This window comes from Diadema setosum, chromosome 3, assembly GCF_964275005.1.
Source record: "Diadema setosum chromosome 3, eeDiaSeto1, whole genome shotgun sequence".
In the NCBI taxonomy this organism is placed as follows: Eukaryota; Metazoa; Echinodermata; class Echinoidea; order Diadematoida; family Diadematidae; genus Diadema; species Diadema setosum.
Genome location: NC_092687.1, coordinates 10,212,350 through 10,229,570, shown reverse-complemented (window position 1 = coordinate 10,229,570; position 17,221 = coordinate 10,212,350). Strand labels below are relative to the sequence as shown.

Here is a 17,221-nt window from a genome sequence, read left to right as displayed (position 1 = left end):
CTCGAGTTAAGTATCTTTAGATTTCCTCTGTTTCAACCCTCTGAACAGGGGTCAATATTGATGTGTATGCGAGTGTGTGGTTAATACCAATTACGACAATGGTCCTGGACAATGGCCAGGGTTTGAATGCTTTATAAAATTTATGAAATGTACTGTATGTAAGCACATGGAAACGCGTTTTACTTTTTCCGTGTGAATGTAGGCCCTATTCTACCTTTTACCATTTACATTATTCAGTCTAGTATAGTACAAAGGGCAATCCACCATACCATGAATTATTAGTAAAGCGTTCATGTGCCTTGTAGCAAGAGTCCGTAAGCCTATACGAATAGTCAGCAGAGCTCTGAAAAGGTGGTATTCATGCCTATTGTTCAGGGTCATGTAAGCACACACTGACATCCACGTCATTGGTACCTGTGTAAAGTTCGAGTTTTGTACAGAGGATTAAGATTTGAGCAGAATCTGGAACCTAACTTTGAAATCAATTATGGATCAATGAACCTGATTTTTGCTTTCGTAGTCAAATCATCTCCAACTATTTGTACACTATACCAGGCATGTTGTTTTTGAACTATTACGATCCAAAGTGGGAACGTTTTTCATCGTAGGGAGTAAAACCTATATAAAGCTTGTTGCAGTGACTGAATGAGACAATTCATATTATTATATCTTTCATCTGGGGAAACAGTGGCAATTCCCCAACTTAAATCCAATACGATAAAAATTGTTGGTTCGTATTGTGAGTAAAGACCTATAGTATTTATCGAATGACAAACGTATCTTCTTTGTGTGTGTGTGAGTGTGTGTATGTGTGTGCACAGTGCATCAGATACTGTACATCTTTCACATTATTCCTCCTTCGTGAATACTATGAAATGGTTACACGACGGCATGACGCTAGATAATGTCCAATAAGGAAAAATATCTGAAGATGCCGACATTTACAAAGCACGAGCCATGGTACCAGGAAAAAGAAAACACAGTAAACATTATAGAGCAACCGACATAAGTGGATCCATACGGAGGGTCACATATTTCAGAAATGTAGCAGTGTAATTTTTTTTGTTGCTTCCTTGAGCCCAACTCATACATTCTTATTGTGAGGCTGCTACGTCATCACTCTTGTTTACTGGAATGTGTTATAGATTAAAAAACAAACAAACAAACAAACAAACATTCTCATCCTCATCCCGACCACTATAAATTCTTAAACTCTGTATTAAGCACAACTAATTTACAGTTTCGAAAAGTATAGTCAAATACAAAAGTTTGAAATTCATCCGGAGGTCTCCTTTAAGGGGTCTGTTTCCTATTGAGGGAGGGGGCAAAACGTATTTGTTGTCCAGAGTGACGTCATGAATTAAGATAGTGTTCTTATCCAGCGATGATGGCGCTGAAACTTAAAAAAAAAAGAAGCCTAAAACTTTCAATCGATCGATGTTCCTCAAACTTTAGGCTAATGAGGTATTCGCCTATGATAACGCTGCTTTCATTCGATCCTCATCTTTGAATATTTTTAGGTTTCGGGTACTTGTCATGCTTTCATGAACATATTAGAGGCAGGAGAATTCCTATGCTCAAAACATGATAGACATACATTTCAATGAAAAATCTTTTCGCGTTTTTGTCCCTGAATTCACTCGCTATACATACCGTGCATTATCTGTATGCCAGGAAAACCTCTAAGATATAATTCGAATTCCCCCGATTCACTATACAAGCATAACTGACCTACCTGCCCTCTTTCCTAGGCGTCGATTGTTGATTTACAGAAGGTTTCTTTAGGAAGAGAATGTCAAATATTTTCCATATTTCTAGCATACTTGCCTTTGTTGATTAGTACCTGTGCATCCTTTAGAATTCAGCAGGGAATACTGCTCAAAACTTCATGGCACATTGCGCATTATTATAGCTCTAAATGCGCACTCTACCTTACACAGTTCATCTGTTTTCTATGGATGTATATTGTCTCGATGAACTTTACAGGACCTCGATCTCTTACAACCTTTTCACCAGTCCATTCAATCGCCGATTGTTGATTTACTGCATGCAGGTCTTTTTTGAAAGAGAATGTCATGCATGCTTATGACGACCGACAATTCAAAGTTAGATCCTTTGGCAAAATAAAAAGAGCATGGCAAGTTGTAAAAAGTGCAGGCCGTTTTGATGCTAAAACGTATTTAGGGAAATATGTTTTTAAATGAACGCATGACGTCTTCCAAGGTAATTTTGCTGATGAACCCCCTCCCTTTAAATTCGTTAAATCTGCATACACCTTGACATTCCATCAAATCGCATGAAGGAATGTAATTTGTAAACTTGATTAGACTTGATATAGGAGCTGGTCGGATCGTATGGAGAAGAAAAACGTAAACACAGCATTTGAAAGATCTCCAATTAGGTATGTTTATTCACCTTATTTCATGTTACCGAGACCATTATATCTATAAATAGCAAAATGAACTGAATAATAATACACTGAATTTAATTCAAAAATCGCTTCTCCATTCGAAGAGTTTTATGGCAAAACGAGTTAACTCCCTTTTATTTTTTTTATTAAGATATTTGTGATTACAAAAAAATTATAAGAAAATTATGTGCTCTATATAATTATAATTATAATCATTTCATTTCATTTCAATCTATTTTCATATTTCTCACATATATCACAATAAAGTATCATAAATACAAAAATTATACAAAACATAATTTAGATGAGACTTCATCAGAATGTACAGAAGTTTGATTTGGTATAAACACGAGGTCTGTATGCATGCGAATTACACTGTGGTCATAATGCGAAAAAATATGATGGGGCCTGCGTAAAAGCATTAGCTTGTACAGCCGCAGGTCAGTAATCAGATTAGGGGAAGTTTGAAGTACGGATGTTTTTTTAAGACCAACTATATCTGGGGAAACCGATTAAAACAAACAAAACAAAAAATCCAATTAAATATATGTCACTAAATAAAAATACAAGTAAGATGCCATAAATTGAATTTTATCTTATTCTTGCCATGTACTTTACTGTCTTTCTTTTTGTCTGCATTTATGTTGTGCAATTTAAACAAAATTTTTAAAATGCAAATTTGTAAGATGCAGTCCATCAAGGGTTTGACCTTTGACATCGCCACAGGCCAATGGTCCTTTGTCATTCTCACACATCTGCTGCAGTTCTTACTGTTTTGACTGTGTTTTATACTTCACTGCTACTGTCCTTGTACTGCTTATGTTTTGTTTTGTGTATATTTCTGTGTTATGTTCTGTATATATTTATACACATGTCTAGTTTTGTGGTTTTTTGAAAGATGTGAAATAAATTAAATTGAATTGAATTGAAAGATGATGGACATTTCTCTGTCTAAAATGATGGACACAATACCTCAATAGCAATGGACTACACCTCTTTCGTTTATTTCGCTTTCTGTTCTCCAGTGGTAATTACTATTTCAAAATTGTATACCATTACAAACTACTGAAACAAAAAATGCAATTATAAACGATTCTGACAGTTGTTCCTAACTATAGCAGAATAATACACACGAACAAATACACACACACATGCACGCACAGAGACAGATACATTCAAATACACAGAGAGAGACACACATAAACACACACACAAGTTTATTACTGAGGGAAACTTATCAAAGAATTACTTGTAAAGTATTATCGTTTATGAATCACTGACAAATTTTATACTTAAAACGAACATTACATTCATTACTACAACATTTGTCCTTCTTGTATAGTAAAATGGGCTAACTGCATAATTCTATTTGCACTCGAAGAAACTCATTTTCGTTTGAGATTTCTCTGGCTGTTGTCTCCTACTAAGATGGCAAATATGCGTAAAGAAAAGGGGATTGTTCTTCCGTAGAATACATTGACTCAAATTTGACAACATTATATACACTTTCTTTCACAAATCATACAGATTTATATATGGCCTATAATAAAAAAAAAACACAAGCTATGAAATATGTTTTTGAACGAGTAAAGAGGATGATTATTGAATCTGTCTTACGTGATATTAGTTACGAAAATGATGAAATTGAGAATAATAAATTTATCAAAAAACACACACGAAGGAACAGATATTCATTGCGTTGCATTAACGTGTCATAATTATGTACAGCGATAGCAAAATAATATGTTTTTGTCACGGTCAAATCTCACTAGCAGAGTTACTGTAAAGATAAAAGTAGGTATACCTCTACGTTCAAGGTTTAGTAGTGGAATTTTCATGAATATTAGGTAAATGACGTATTAGGAAAGTCATGTTCACAAAACAATTCAATATTCTAGTTTCATAGATGTAGTGAAATTAGTCATATTATTTCTATGTGGCATTTAAAGTCCTTTACTACACAAGACAAAATTAAAATGCTGCCTACATTATTGTGGCTTGCGGGCAGAATGTTTTACGCACTTACATTTTTTCAGTTTTGTTATGTGTTACTTTCTTATACTTCGTATACTCTAGTTGTATATAATGAAGCCCTTTATACAAATTTAATGTCGATTTTCAGATGTTTTTGATGATTCAAACTTATTATATCTCTTTACTTCTTTTCTGTCCACTAACAGCCATTGTCGAGCTATCGCACAAAAAATCAAAACAAAACAAAAGAAATGAAGTTGTTGATTTGGTGGCCTCTGTGAATATATATATATATATATATATATATATATATAAGAGTTTGTTTGCAAAAACCGATAAGTCCATTTTTGAAGATTTTGAAGTACGGTCTCTGTCATAAAGTACAAAACAATACCTTTTAAATGATATATTAGTCGCTACATAATTATAAAGTACATTTTTGTAGTTATGGTCAAAAGAAGCAAAAATTTGCTTATTATTCTCTTTATTTTTCTTGACCTTTAATCGTTAATATCTCCATTTGGCAAATATGGACTTATCGGTTTTTGCGAACAAACTCTTCATATATATATAAAAAAAGCCGACACAGAAAGCTAAAAAAAGGAAAAAAGAAGCGTTATCTCATTGGAAGTTTAACAACGAAGGCGGAAACTTGTCCGATTTATAGGAAATCTACCCAGACACTCACACACACACACACACACACAGGCACAAGCACAAGAAAGTAATTAATATCTATAGCTGTTACAAAAAAAAAGAAATAAAACATTTCCCGCTTTTGATCTTTAATAGCTCAAAAACTATAATTTACGTGAGATAATACTGTCATTGATGTGGATGCTGGCTGAATAGTGTACAATTTAGTTTGAAGTGATTTGAATATAAAAATATTGATCAGTTTCGTTATTTCATGATTAGGCCTAATGTTAAAGTTAGGTTCCATGTTTTGGTCAAATTTTAACCCCCTGCACACAAAACTTGACCTTTACATAATATAACAGTGTAGGAACCAATGATGTGTATGTAGTGGTGTAAAGTTGACCAGATACTGGGGTCTAGTATCGTAGACTAACACTCTGTTTTTTTTCCTTGACATTGTTACATGAACTTGGCGTTGGCCTCAGAGAGTTGGGGACACAGGTAAATGTGTGTATGTATGTATTGTGAATGCACTGTTTCAAGACACACACTGCACACCCAAGAAGAACTGGTTGTGTGAAACAATGCAATGACCAGGTGTTCAAGACTTTCTTGAGACAAAGACTGCATTTGAGCGACCTTATGTGGTGTCTAAAGGCAGATTTCACAGGTTAAAATCCCTCACCAGTGAATGTGAGTATCATAGATTTATCTAGTAACTTTTCATCTCTTGTGACATATGGGGGATACACCCTTAAGTCTACAATCTGTGTTGATGTAACTTGGCTTGCCCAAGAGTTCTTGCATTGTACTAGATCTGGTGCACTAAGCTGTGTAGTAAACAAACATGGAAAGTGATATGCTGCATACTTGAGGCACAGTAATCAAATCACATATTGTGAAATCATTTCTGATCAATAGACTTGTTGTTAATATTGTTAGAGGTATATCCTGTAGATAAAAGAGGATAGTAGAAGTCACTTAACTTGGTTCCAAGGGTGATGTGAGAATGGATCTCAGAGTATACAGTTTATTATACATTTCCTTTGCTCTAATAGTTGTAAGTGGAGTTGTGCTTGTACTTGTAGGGATAGTTTTGATTTAGCTCAAGGTCACTTACAAGGTCAGGTGCTCTGTGTTTGCATAGAGTTATGAGCATGTGGTCTGAGATGTGATGTACATACTGTGAAGTTATGATGTGCACATCAACTTATTCAGAAGTGTTAGTTGAACACAAATTGTCTTCATGATGTAGATAGCCTTTTGCATTCTTAATGCTATGTTACCAAACTCACTAAGTGAATGAGGATAAGTACAATGAGTACTGGCATGGTTTGTGCACGTTAGTATTTAGTATATTTATACCTCATATTTCTAGGGCCAGTTGTCCATTTGTAACGCGACAAGTTGCTCTGTGGCAGGGATCGGCATGGTGCTAAGTAAACGCTGAGAGGTACATGCAGGACTGGTGAGTGACACTGAGATGAATGTACACTGATGTCAGTCATTGTGTATAAATTGGGACAGTGTGTTCATAGTGATATACAAATGGTTTGAGCTAGCACTCACTGGATGGATATGACACAGCTAGGATATAATGTTATAAAGTCATTTTAATAGCACTCTAAGCTCAGCTCGTATGCCAAAGAGGCCAGATGGTTAATTGTTCGGTTGCATAATATGCCATTATATACTGCTCATGTTAGTCAGCTATGTGTCGTTAGAAGTGGTGTTAGATCTCTCATTTGTTAGGGGAGTGTATATGACTAAATGCATGGTTGTCTGTGCACTTGTTTCCTTTTATTGGAATGTGAATTGCTTGTACTGGTTCTTGTGTGGAAGAAGTAGGGATGAAGTAGCAATTAATGCATCATACTGCAGCTAAGTATGCAGGGGATAGTTGCTTGGTACAGTACCACGGTACAGAATGTATGCCATTTATCATGATTGGTATTCCGTGATGCAAATCCATATTAGAAATATGAGGTGTGACTTTGAATACATATACAGGTGTAATGTAGGCCAATACTGTGTGTAGATACGGAGAACTGCATGGTTTCCTTCTTTATAAAGCGAGTTCTGATTGCTTTAAACAGTAGTGAATGATTTGAAACACATCTTTTTTAATGTTGTTACACTGACTAGACTGGATGGTTTTGATCATAACCTTTTCTTGTGTATAGATGGAGAGAGATGCGTTCATCTCACACCGATTGAATTTAACAATGTTGCACCTTGCTTTTGTAATGTTTTTTTTTTGTTTGCTTGTTGAACAGAGGCTGTTCCTCGACAGTGACGAATAAAGAGACCCGTTCACTGCACATTCATGGTGTGTCTGCTGCAGTTTAATCTCCCGCGTCTTTACAGTGGTGCCAGGAGTGGGATGCAGCCCAGTGGAGCTGGACATCGATGAACTGCACAGTGGAACGAGACTCGGTGGATGAACAAGGAACAGCCTTAGCCCTATAAATTTCAGAGACTGTACCTCATTTGTATTGTTTTGGTGTAATAAAGTTGTGTGATTCATGCATTGTGATAATTGACAATTATTACTGTACATGTATATGTGAGGATTTGCAGTATTTGTGATAGCGTAGAGGTCTTCAGTTAGTGTCGCAAGAGTTAGACATGAGTTCCCCTCAGAAAACATCTGTTGAGAGTAGTGCCTCCATTGGTGCCGATGCAATGGCACAGCTCTTCAAGCAAGTTGTAGGGCTGACAGGGATTCCAATGGGAAGGCTGTCCAAGTTCCGCGGACCCCCATATAGATCTGGGGAACCCAGTCTGACAGAGTGGATCGAAGAATTCGAAGAGGCGACAGGATCGTTGGACCTCTCAGAAGACAGGAAAGCACGTGTCCTCATCGATTATCTTGCTGGCCCAGCTAGGGAGGAGGTAATGTGTCTACCCGAGACTGAAAGACTGAAGCCAGACAGCATCAAAGAAGCGCTTAGACTGTGTTTCGGGCAGGACGAGACATTTCAGTCTCTGAGTAGCGCCTTTCATGCTCGTAAACAAAAAGACGGTGAATCTCTGTCTGAATTCAGCCGCTCACTCCTCAGAATGTACGGCAGAATGGAGGCAGCAGCTGACACCAAAGGAGAAGTTGAGGCCTTGGGGAAACTGAGAGACAAGGCTCTCTGCGATCAGCTGGTTCAAGGAGCCAGGGAACAGTCTGTGCGCAGGGAGCTGCGTAGGATTCAGCTGGCCAGTGAGTCAAAAGGATTTACCGCCATGAGGAGGGAGGCCCTTCTGCTATTCCAGGAGGCTGAACCAGCTGGACGGACTGGGCGAATTCGTGAGATAGCTGAGGTCACGACACAGCAGTCATTCCAACAACAACTGGTGGATTCGCAGCGAGAGTTGGCCTCAGTTGTAACCACCCTCAAGGAAGAGGTTGCCAATCTGCGATCAGAGATACAAGTGCTGCACCAGTCTCGACCTAGACGCAAACCTCTGTCAGAGGTTGAGTGCCACCAATGTGGCCAGAAGGGCCACTATAAGAAGCAGTGTCCACAGGGAAGGGAGCAGGAGACACAGAACCAGGGAAACTAAGGAGCTCTGCTGTTGCGGGCAACACAGCAGAGAGGACAACAGTTTTGCCCATGGCGTGTCCAGATGCAAAATCTGCAGGGATAAAGGAGGTCAACATTCGTGACCTCTTGATTGCAAAGAGCCCTAAGGTGAAGGCTCAGGTCGGGTCGACAGAGATTGGATGCCTGTTGGACACCGGAGCAGAGGCTTCCCTTATCCCTGCTGAAGTGTTCCATGCGAAGCTGGAGAAGTTAGGACCGATTGGGGTGGTAGATTCCTCCATCAGAATTGTGGGTGTGGAAGGAAGAGAGATCCCAGTGCAAGGGTACGTGCAGGCTCCAGTCTCCATAGGAAGATACAGTGCCATGGTTGGATTCCTGGTTGTCCCCCAGAAGGTGGTGCATGGAACCGACAAAGTAGACTATCCAATTTTGTTAGGATGTAATGCGCTGAGAAGCTTGTTGAGGTCAGAGGAGGACTCAAGTGATCTTGCCTTGGCAGCAAGGAGTTTAGAGATGCCCCTCATGGGCCCTACACATCTACCAAGCCGTCAAGGAAAAACGCAGGTGGTAACGGGTCCTTCCGTAGAAACCTTCCCTCCTGGATCCGTGAGGGCACTGCATTGCACTCTGAATGCAGATCAACAAGACGAGTCTGAAGGTCTATGGTTGGTGGAAGGAGGAGACAAGAATCACAAGGGCTTGCAGATACTGGAGGGTTGTGTGCCTGGAAGCCAGGGCTTTGACATCCTTGTGATGAACAACGGCACAGATGATGTTGTACTGCAGCCCCACACTGTGGTGGCCTCAGCTGTGGTAGTGCATGGCCGCAAGGAAGTACTTACTTGGTGTAAGGCAGAGACCATTGAGGTTGACGTGTCTGAGGTGTTGGTAGAGCAGGGAGTTGCAGCATCAATGAGTTGTGTTCAGCATGATGATCCCACAAGTAGTACCATGGCGGCTGGGAAAGTGCATGTCAGTCAAGATGATCTCCCTGTTGGTGTAAAACTACCTGACATGGATCCGCAACAGACACAACTGGTGGAAGAGTTGCTACAAGTCAACAAGGATGCCTTCTCGACTGATGACCTTGACCTAGGACTGTGTGATCTCATACCCCATGAGATAAAGCTGACGACGGAAAAGACGGTGAGACTGCCTTACAGACGCATCCATCCTGAACAGATGGCTGAAGTGCGGGAACTTCTTCAGGACTTATTGGACAGGAATATCATAAGGAAGTCAACTAGTCCGTATGCTAGTTCCGTTGTCCTGGTTCGCAAGAAGTCGGGCAAACTCAGGCTCTGTATCGACTACAGACAGTTGAATTCCATCACAATAAAGGACTCCTTTCCTCTACCACGCATTGAGGAAACTCTGGAAGCAATGTCAGGTGCCCAGTTTTTCAGCTCCCTTGACCTATCCCATGGATATTTCCAGGTGACGATGCATGAGAAATCAATCCCGCTCACAGCTTTTCGTGTACCGTGGGGACTGTATGAGTTTTTGAGACTCCCGCAAGGACTTTGCAACAGCCCTGGGACCTTCCAGAGAGTTATGGAACAGATCTTTGGTGACCTCAATCTTCAGAAGCTAGTCCTATACCTGGATGATGTCCTGATATTTTCGAAGACATTCAAGGAACATGTGGAGACTCTGAATGAGGTCTTTCAACGGCTGATCCAGCATGGACTTAAGCTGAAAGGGTCCAAATGTCATCTCTTCCAATCAGAGGTGTCCCACCTTGGCCACATCGTGAACAGAGAGGGTGTTGCAGTGGACCAGGACAAGGTAGCGCGCATCACTAACTGGCCTACTCCCAAGACCAAGGCAGAACTCAGCTCGTTCCTGGGGTTGGCCTCCTATTACAGGAGATTTGTCCCTGGGTTTGCAGCGATTGCAGGTCCTCTCCACAGTCTGGTTGGGAAGAAGTCGTCTCAACGGAAAGCGGGGAAGGGGCAGCGACCTCACAATGGTGCTTCAGTGGATGCCGGATTTCGATGGAGTCCTGAGGCAGACATGTCGTTCTGCAGGCTCAAGGAGTTACTGACCTCATCGCCTGTGTTATCCTACCCACGGTTTGACCAGGAGTTTTACCTTGAAGTGGATGCATCACTGAGAGGACTGGGGGCCTGCCTCTCCCAAACTGATGATGATGGCAACCTCCATCCTATAGCGTTCGCTAGTCGAGGATTGCGTGGAGCAGAGTGTAGGTACCCAGACTTTTCGAGCTTTAAGATCGAACTCTTAGCCCTTAAATGGGCCGTGACAGACAAGTTCAGGGGTTATCTCCAGTACTCGCGATGTATTGTGCTCACCGATAATAATCCACTAGTGCACCTCCAGACCGCCCAGTTAGGAGCGACGGAGCAGCGTTGGGCAGCCCAGTTGGCACCTTTCAATCTGGAGATTCGATACAAGCCTGGACGTCTGAACGTATGTGCTGATGCCCTCAGTCGCTGCCCAGCAAATGACGATGAAGTGAAGGCCATGATAGGTACTGTAACAAACAGTAGTGTCCTGCCAGCCTCACTGCAAACTGGAGATTCACCTCCAGACTTGGATTCTGAAGTCCAGACCCCTTGCCCGGCAGTGTTCCCATCGTACACTCCTTCACAGTTAGCTACGATGCAACGTGAGGACCAGTACCTAGGTGAGGTGTGGAAGTGCTGGGACACTGGACGCAACCCAGGAGATGAGAGTGCATCTACTTCACCAGAGACCAAGGCATGGTTCAAGCAGTTTCCCAAGCTAGTGGAACATAATGGGGTGCTCTATCGACAGGTGTCAGATCCAGAGATTGGGCCCTGCCGTCAGCTCTTGATCCCAAGCTGCCTCCGAGAGAAGATGTTAGATCTCGCTCACAACCAATGGGGACATCAAGGAGTGAGTAGAACTGTAGGTGTCCTCAGAACTAGGTGTTTCTGGCCAGGTCTACATCAAGATGTCAAGTCGCATGTCAAACAGTGCTTCACTTGTGTTGTGGGCAAGGCTCCGACTCCAACCATACGTACCCAAAGGAGACATCTCGTAGCTTTCAAGCCAATGGAGCTGCTAGCCATTGACTACCTAAAGCTAGACAAAGGAAGGGGAGGGTACGAGGATGTGCTAGTCATGACAGACTGCTTCACAAAGTTCGCACAAGCTGTTCCGTGTCGGAACCAGACAGCAACAGTAGTTGCACACGCCTTACATGATGCCTGGTTTTCCCGCTTTGGTACACCACTAAGGATCCACTCCGACCAGGGCAAGAATTTTGAAAGTGCAGTGATTAGAGAGCTCTGTCAGATGTATGGTGTTGACAAGTCAAGGACCTCTCCTTATCACCCGGAAGGGAATGGCCAGACCGAAAGGTTTAATAGGACATTGTGTGCCATGATCAGATCCCTGTCCCCAGGAGACCGAAGGAAGTGGCCTGACCTGATCAGTCAGTTGGTGTTCCTCTACAATTGTACCCCTCACTGCGTGACAGGCCTGTCACCTTACCGCCTTATGTTCGGGAGGGAGCCATACACACCTCTAGACCAGCTCCTCTCCAATGTTGACACACAATGGAGCGAAGACTTTGTGGCAGACCAGGCAGAGTCCATGAGACGGGCCAATGAGTATGCAAGGAGGCGCATTGAGCAAGCCCAACGTACAGAGAAGGAGAGACATGATGCCCTACCAATGAGCGCTCCACTGGAGATTGGACGCAGAGTGCTACTGAAGCGATGTGCCTTTGATGGTAGGCATAAGTTGGCAGATAGGTATTACCGTATCCCATATGTGGTGACGGCGAGGAATGAAGCTAAGGATGTGTACACTGTTCGCCCACTCATGGGGGGTCCTGAGAAGAATGTCAATCGGAAGTTGCTCGTACCGGATCCACGCGGGCAAGAGTTACCAGAGCTTCTTGATGATGCTGGTGATGAATGTCCCACACTGCCTGAACAGCAGGATGAAGGCAATAATGACCATCAGGGTGAACCTGACAGTGAGGATGAGGAAAGACCTCCATACTGGATTTTCATTGATGGTCACCACAGGGCTGAGACTGAGACCGGAGATGTTACATCGAGTAGTCTGCGAAGATCCGAGCGGAAGACCAAAGGGATGCACAGCAATCCTTTTCACACCCCTGTTTCGGCCGTAAAGAAACCTCCGTAGTTTCGCCTAAGACAGATTTGATTAGGTGTCTGTAAACTGACGGGCACTCAGTGCCATAGACTAATGTTCATGTTTGTTCAAGGATTTTTATTTATTTATTTATTTATATGTTTTATTTTCACAGGGTGGCTCCGTCAGTGGGTTAAACACTGTTGTTCTTGGAGGCCCTGCATGAACACATACATACAAATAAACACAAAAATGTATGATAATCATACAATACCAACAACAAAATCATATTTGCAGTATCAAATCTGTATATATCTTAATATACTGTATACTGATATATATTAAACTCAAAATTTAACAAATATTATGCAACACATTACATCCTCATATCCTTAAATTTCCCCTGCCTCAGAAAGAAAAAAAAAAAAGAAATGACAACAGAACTATATTTGGGCACAGTGGAGTGCCCTCCAAAATTGGGCTGAGAACGAATGTTTAGATGGAGCATGCCTTAAGTTTATTGGTAAACTGTTCCATTCGAGTGCGCTGGTGTATGAAAAAGACTGTTTCCCAGCATTCGTTCGAGCTCTAGTTACTATTAGCCCGTCAGAGACTGCTGATCTAGTCTGGTAGTTGTGTGTATTACAAACTTTCTGAAACAAGAGTGACAGGTACTCTGGAGCGTCCCCATTTAGTGCCCTATAAACCAGTTTGCACCTTTGAAGCTTCCACCTATCCTCTATCGTGGTCCAGTTTAGTTGACTTAGTACGTAGTCAGTAGATGTACGTGTGTCTACCCCTAAGACTATTCTGGCCATTCGTTTGTGTTGTCTCACAATAATATCTTTCGTAGTAGAGGGACATTTTGTAGAAAAAAAAAGGGTTTAAAGTTCGGTGTAGTTTATCGTGGATTAGTGGATTATCGCTACCCGGTGGGTTGGTGATAATCGCGGGGAAGTCTGTAGTGGTGTAAAGTTGACCAGATACTGGGGTCTAGTATCGTAGACTAACACTTTGTTTTTTTTTTCCTTGACATTGTTACATGAACTTGGCGTTGGCCTCAGAGAGTTGGGGACACAGGTAAATGTGTGTATGTATGTATTGTGAATGCACTGTTTCAAGACACACACTGCACACCCAAGAAGAACTGGTTGTGTGGAACAATGCAATGACCAGGTGTTCAAGACTTTCTTGAGACAAAGACTGCATTTGAGCGACCTTATGTGGTGTCTAAAGGCAGATTTCACAGGTTAAAATCCCTCACCAGTGAATGTGAGTATCATAGATTTATCTAGTAACTTTTCATCTCTTGTGACATATGGGGGATACACCCTTAAGTCTACAATCTGTGTTGATGTAACTTGGCTTGCCCAAGAGTTCTTGCATTGTACTAGATCTGGTGCACTAAGCTGTGTAGTAAACAAACATGGAAAGTGATATGCTGCATACTTGAGGCACAGTAATCAAATCACATATTGTGAAATCATTTCTGATCAATAGACTTGTTGTTAATATTGTTAGAGGTATATCCTGTAGATAAAAGAGGATAGTAGAAGTCACTTAACTTGGTTCCAAGGGTGATGTGAGAATGGATCTCAGAGTATACAGTTTATTATACATTTCCTTTGCTCTAATAGTTGTAAGTGGAGTTGTGCTTGTACTTGTAGGGATAGTTTTGATTTAGCTCAAGGTCACTTACAAGGTCAGGTGCTCTGTGTTTGCATAGAGTTATGAGCATGTGGTCTGAGATGTGATGTACATACTGTGAAGTTATGATGTGCACATCAACTTATTCAGAAGTGTTAGTTGAACACAAATTGTCTTCATGATGTAGATAGCCTTTTGCATTCTTAATGCTATGTTACCAAACTCACTAAGTGAATGAGGATAAGTACAATGAGTACTGGCATGGTTTGTGCACGTTAGTATTTAGTATATTTATACCTCATATTTCTAGGGCCAGTTGTCCATTTGTAACGCGACAAGTTGCTCTGTGGCAGGGATCGGCATGGTGCTAAGTAAACGCTGAGAGGTACATGCAGGACTGGTGAGTGACACTGAGATGAATGTACACTGATGTCAGTCATTGTGTATAAATTGGGACAGTGTGTTCATAGTGATATACAAATGGTTTGAGCTAGCACTCACTGGATGGATATGACACAGCTAGGATATAATGTTATAAAGTCATTTTAATAGCACTCTAAGCTCAGCTCGTATGCCAAAGAGGCCAGATGGTTAATTGTTCGGTTGCATAATATGCCATTATATACTGCTCATGTTAGTCAGCTATGTGTCGTTAGAAGTGGTGTTAGATCTCTCATTTGTTAGGGGAGTGTATATGACTAAATGCATGGTTGTCTGTGCACTTGTTTCCTTTTATTGGAATGTGAATTGCTTGTACTGGTTCTTGTGTGGAAGAAGTAGGGATGAAGTAGCAATTAATGCATCATACTGCAGCTAAGTATGCAGGGGATAGTTGCTTGGTACAGTACCACGGTACAGAATGTATGCCATTTATCATGATTGGTATTCCGTGATGCAAATCCATATTAGAAATATGAGGTGTGACTTTGAATACATATACAGGTGTAATGTAGGCCAATACTGTGTGTAGATACGGAGAACTGCATGGTTTCCTTCTTTATAAAGCGAGTTCTGATTGCTTTAAACAGTAGTGAATGATTTGAAACACATCTTTTTTAATGTTGTTACACTGACTAGACTGGATGGTTTTGATCATAACCTTTTCTTGTGTATAGATGGAGAGAGATGCGTTCATCTCACACCGATTGAATTTAACAATGTTGCACCTTGCTTTTGTAATGTTTTTTTTTTTGTTTGCTTGTTGAACAGAGGCTGTTCCTCGACAGTGACGAATAAAGAGACCCGTTCACTGCACATTCATGGTGTGTCTGCTGCAGTTTAATCTCCCGCGTCTTTACATGTATATGTGGGTGTGTGTTTACAATAACCCTGAAAAATGGACATGAATACCACCTTTACCGAGCTCAGCTGACTATAGCCTTCACGGTCTATTACTCAGGAATGCTTTATCAATATGTTATTCATGATGGCTTGCATGCCATGAACCCTATAGGACCTAATATTTTACTAATCTGTACTTCGGCACGCCGCTGGCGCGCGTGCTACACTGCTCAGGCTCTATGCTGCTTGTGCATTCGTTCTGTTTTTACCACAAAAGTGCGCTGCATTATTGAACGCCAACTCTACATGCTAAAGAATGGTCTATTTCGAAGTTAGATCTTTTTACCATGTAAACTCGGCTTTGTTTTTAAAATATCTCATTTTTATAGTCCGTTTGATAGCATGAAAGCACAATGGTACTTGACGTTCGTTTCACATGGTAAAAGGGTATATTAGCCGATTTTTACCGTGGAATCTCGTCAGTGATTTGATCACATGCAGTTAGAAGGTAAAGCGGTTTAGGCTCTAATAAGCATTAGAGATGAAATTTTCAAAAAACTTTTCTTTTATGTTTTTTTTTTCTCATATAACAATCACACGCCATACACATTATAACACAAAGGGCAGATAATCTTATACAAACTACACCGAACTTTAAACCCTTTTTTTTTCTACGAACTAACATTTCTCAACATAGACCCTTTTGCCATGCATGTGGCGGCTGAATGGACATAGCAGCTGCAGTCTGACTGGATGTACGGTAAAGTGTGAAATGCTTGCACACGAAAAAAGTAAGCATATTCCCATGTGTTTGCATACACTACATTCAGGATGAATAAAAACAAGCTGTAATTATAGTGGAATTCATTATGGATAAATAATAAAGCATTCGATCCTCGGCTACTGTCTGGGTGTTCCCCATCATACACTCCCATATACACCAATTGACTATCCGAGGTTAGAATTTTGTACAGAGAGTGAAAACAGAGCTAGATCTGAACACTAAATTAAGATAAAAGGTAATCTTGAATTATATGAAACTTATCAGTCATGTGTCAGTATGCTTTCATTTTTAAATTACCTCCAACAAAATTGTCGACACTATTCAGCTATTACTCATGATGTAAATCAACGTCAGTGTTACCTGATTCATAGATTTTGAACTATTAAAGAATAAAAGCGGAATGTTTGTTAACACCTAGTACATAATATACGTTTACTTTATAGACACTTTAGTTAAAAGTGCACCTACCGTGCTTTTCGTACCGGCGATGTTCCAACGACTGATGTATCACTGGACCCACAGTTTACCGTGACATCTACCTGTTACCACCTGAGAACCAGCCAGCTGCACCCACATTAATGATCAGATTGTACCCTCTCAAAGTTAGTGATCGCCATGCATCCAATCATCTGTTTCCTTTCAACCCTTTTATCTTTCGCCTGCTGTATTCTCAGGGAATTTGGACAGTGCGTACCGAAAACACCACGGGATTTTCGGTACTCCCGAAAGCACACTGTCAAAAGGACACAGTCAGGAATCCTCGCTGTGTTGGGTGCCCCTAACTCGTCAGTCTCTTCCGAGCTGCTGATGGTATATAAACAGTGACGTACTCATATGAGTTCCAATAAAAACTAC

At 41.1% G+C, this 17,221-nt stretch overlaps 1 protein-coding gene and 2 long non-coding RNA genes across 3 annotated transcripts; all 3 read left to right on the top strand.

The window, feature by feature from the left end:
- Window positions 1–5,604: 5,604 nt before the first annotated feature.
- On the top strand, window positions 5,605–7,344 carry LOC140247028 (uncharacterized). The gene is made up of 2 exons (XR_011902581.1): window positions 5,605–5,716; window positions 6,402–7,344. It is a non-coding gene; the product is annotated as an uncharacterized lncRNA (long non-coding RNA).
- A 307-nt stretch (window positions 7,345–7,651) lies between these two features.
- Window positions 7,652–8,578, top strand: LOC140226626 (uncharacterized). Its single transcript, XM_072307076.1, has one exon. It carries the CDS (start codon window positions 7,652–7,654, stop codon window positions 8,576–8,578), a length of 927 nt encoding a protein of 308 aa, XP_072163177.1.
- Window positions 8,579–13,606: 5,028 nt separating this feature from the next.
- Window positions 13,607–15,555, top strand: LOC140247026 (uncharacterized). The gene is made up of 2 exons (XR_011902580.1): window positions 13,607–13,926; window positions 14,612–15,555. It is a non-coding gene; the product is annotated as an uncharacterized lncRNA (long non-coding RNA).
- The last annotated feature ends 1,666 nt before the right edge of the window (window positions 15,556–17,221 follow it).

Bases quoted from the DNA above. Each gene is read 5' to 3' on its own strand.
- LOC140226626 (XM_072307076.1), top strand. From the start codon at position 7,652: ATGAGTTCCCCTCAGAAAACATCTGTTGAGAGTAGTGCCTCCATTGGT.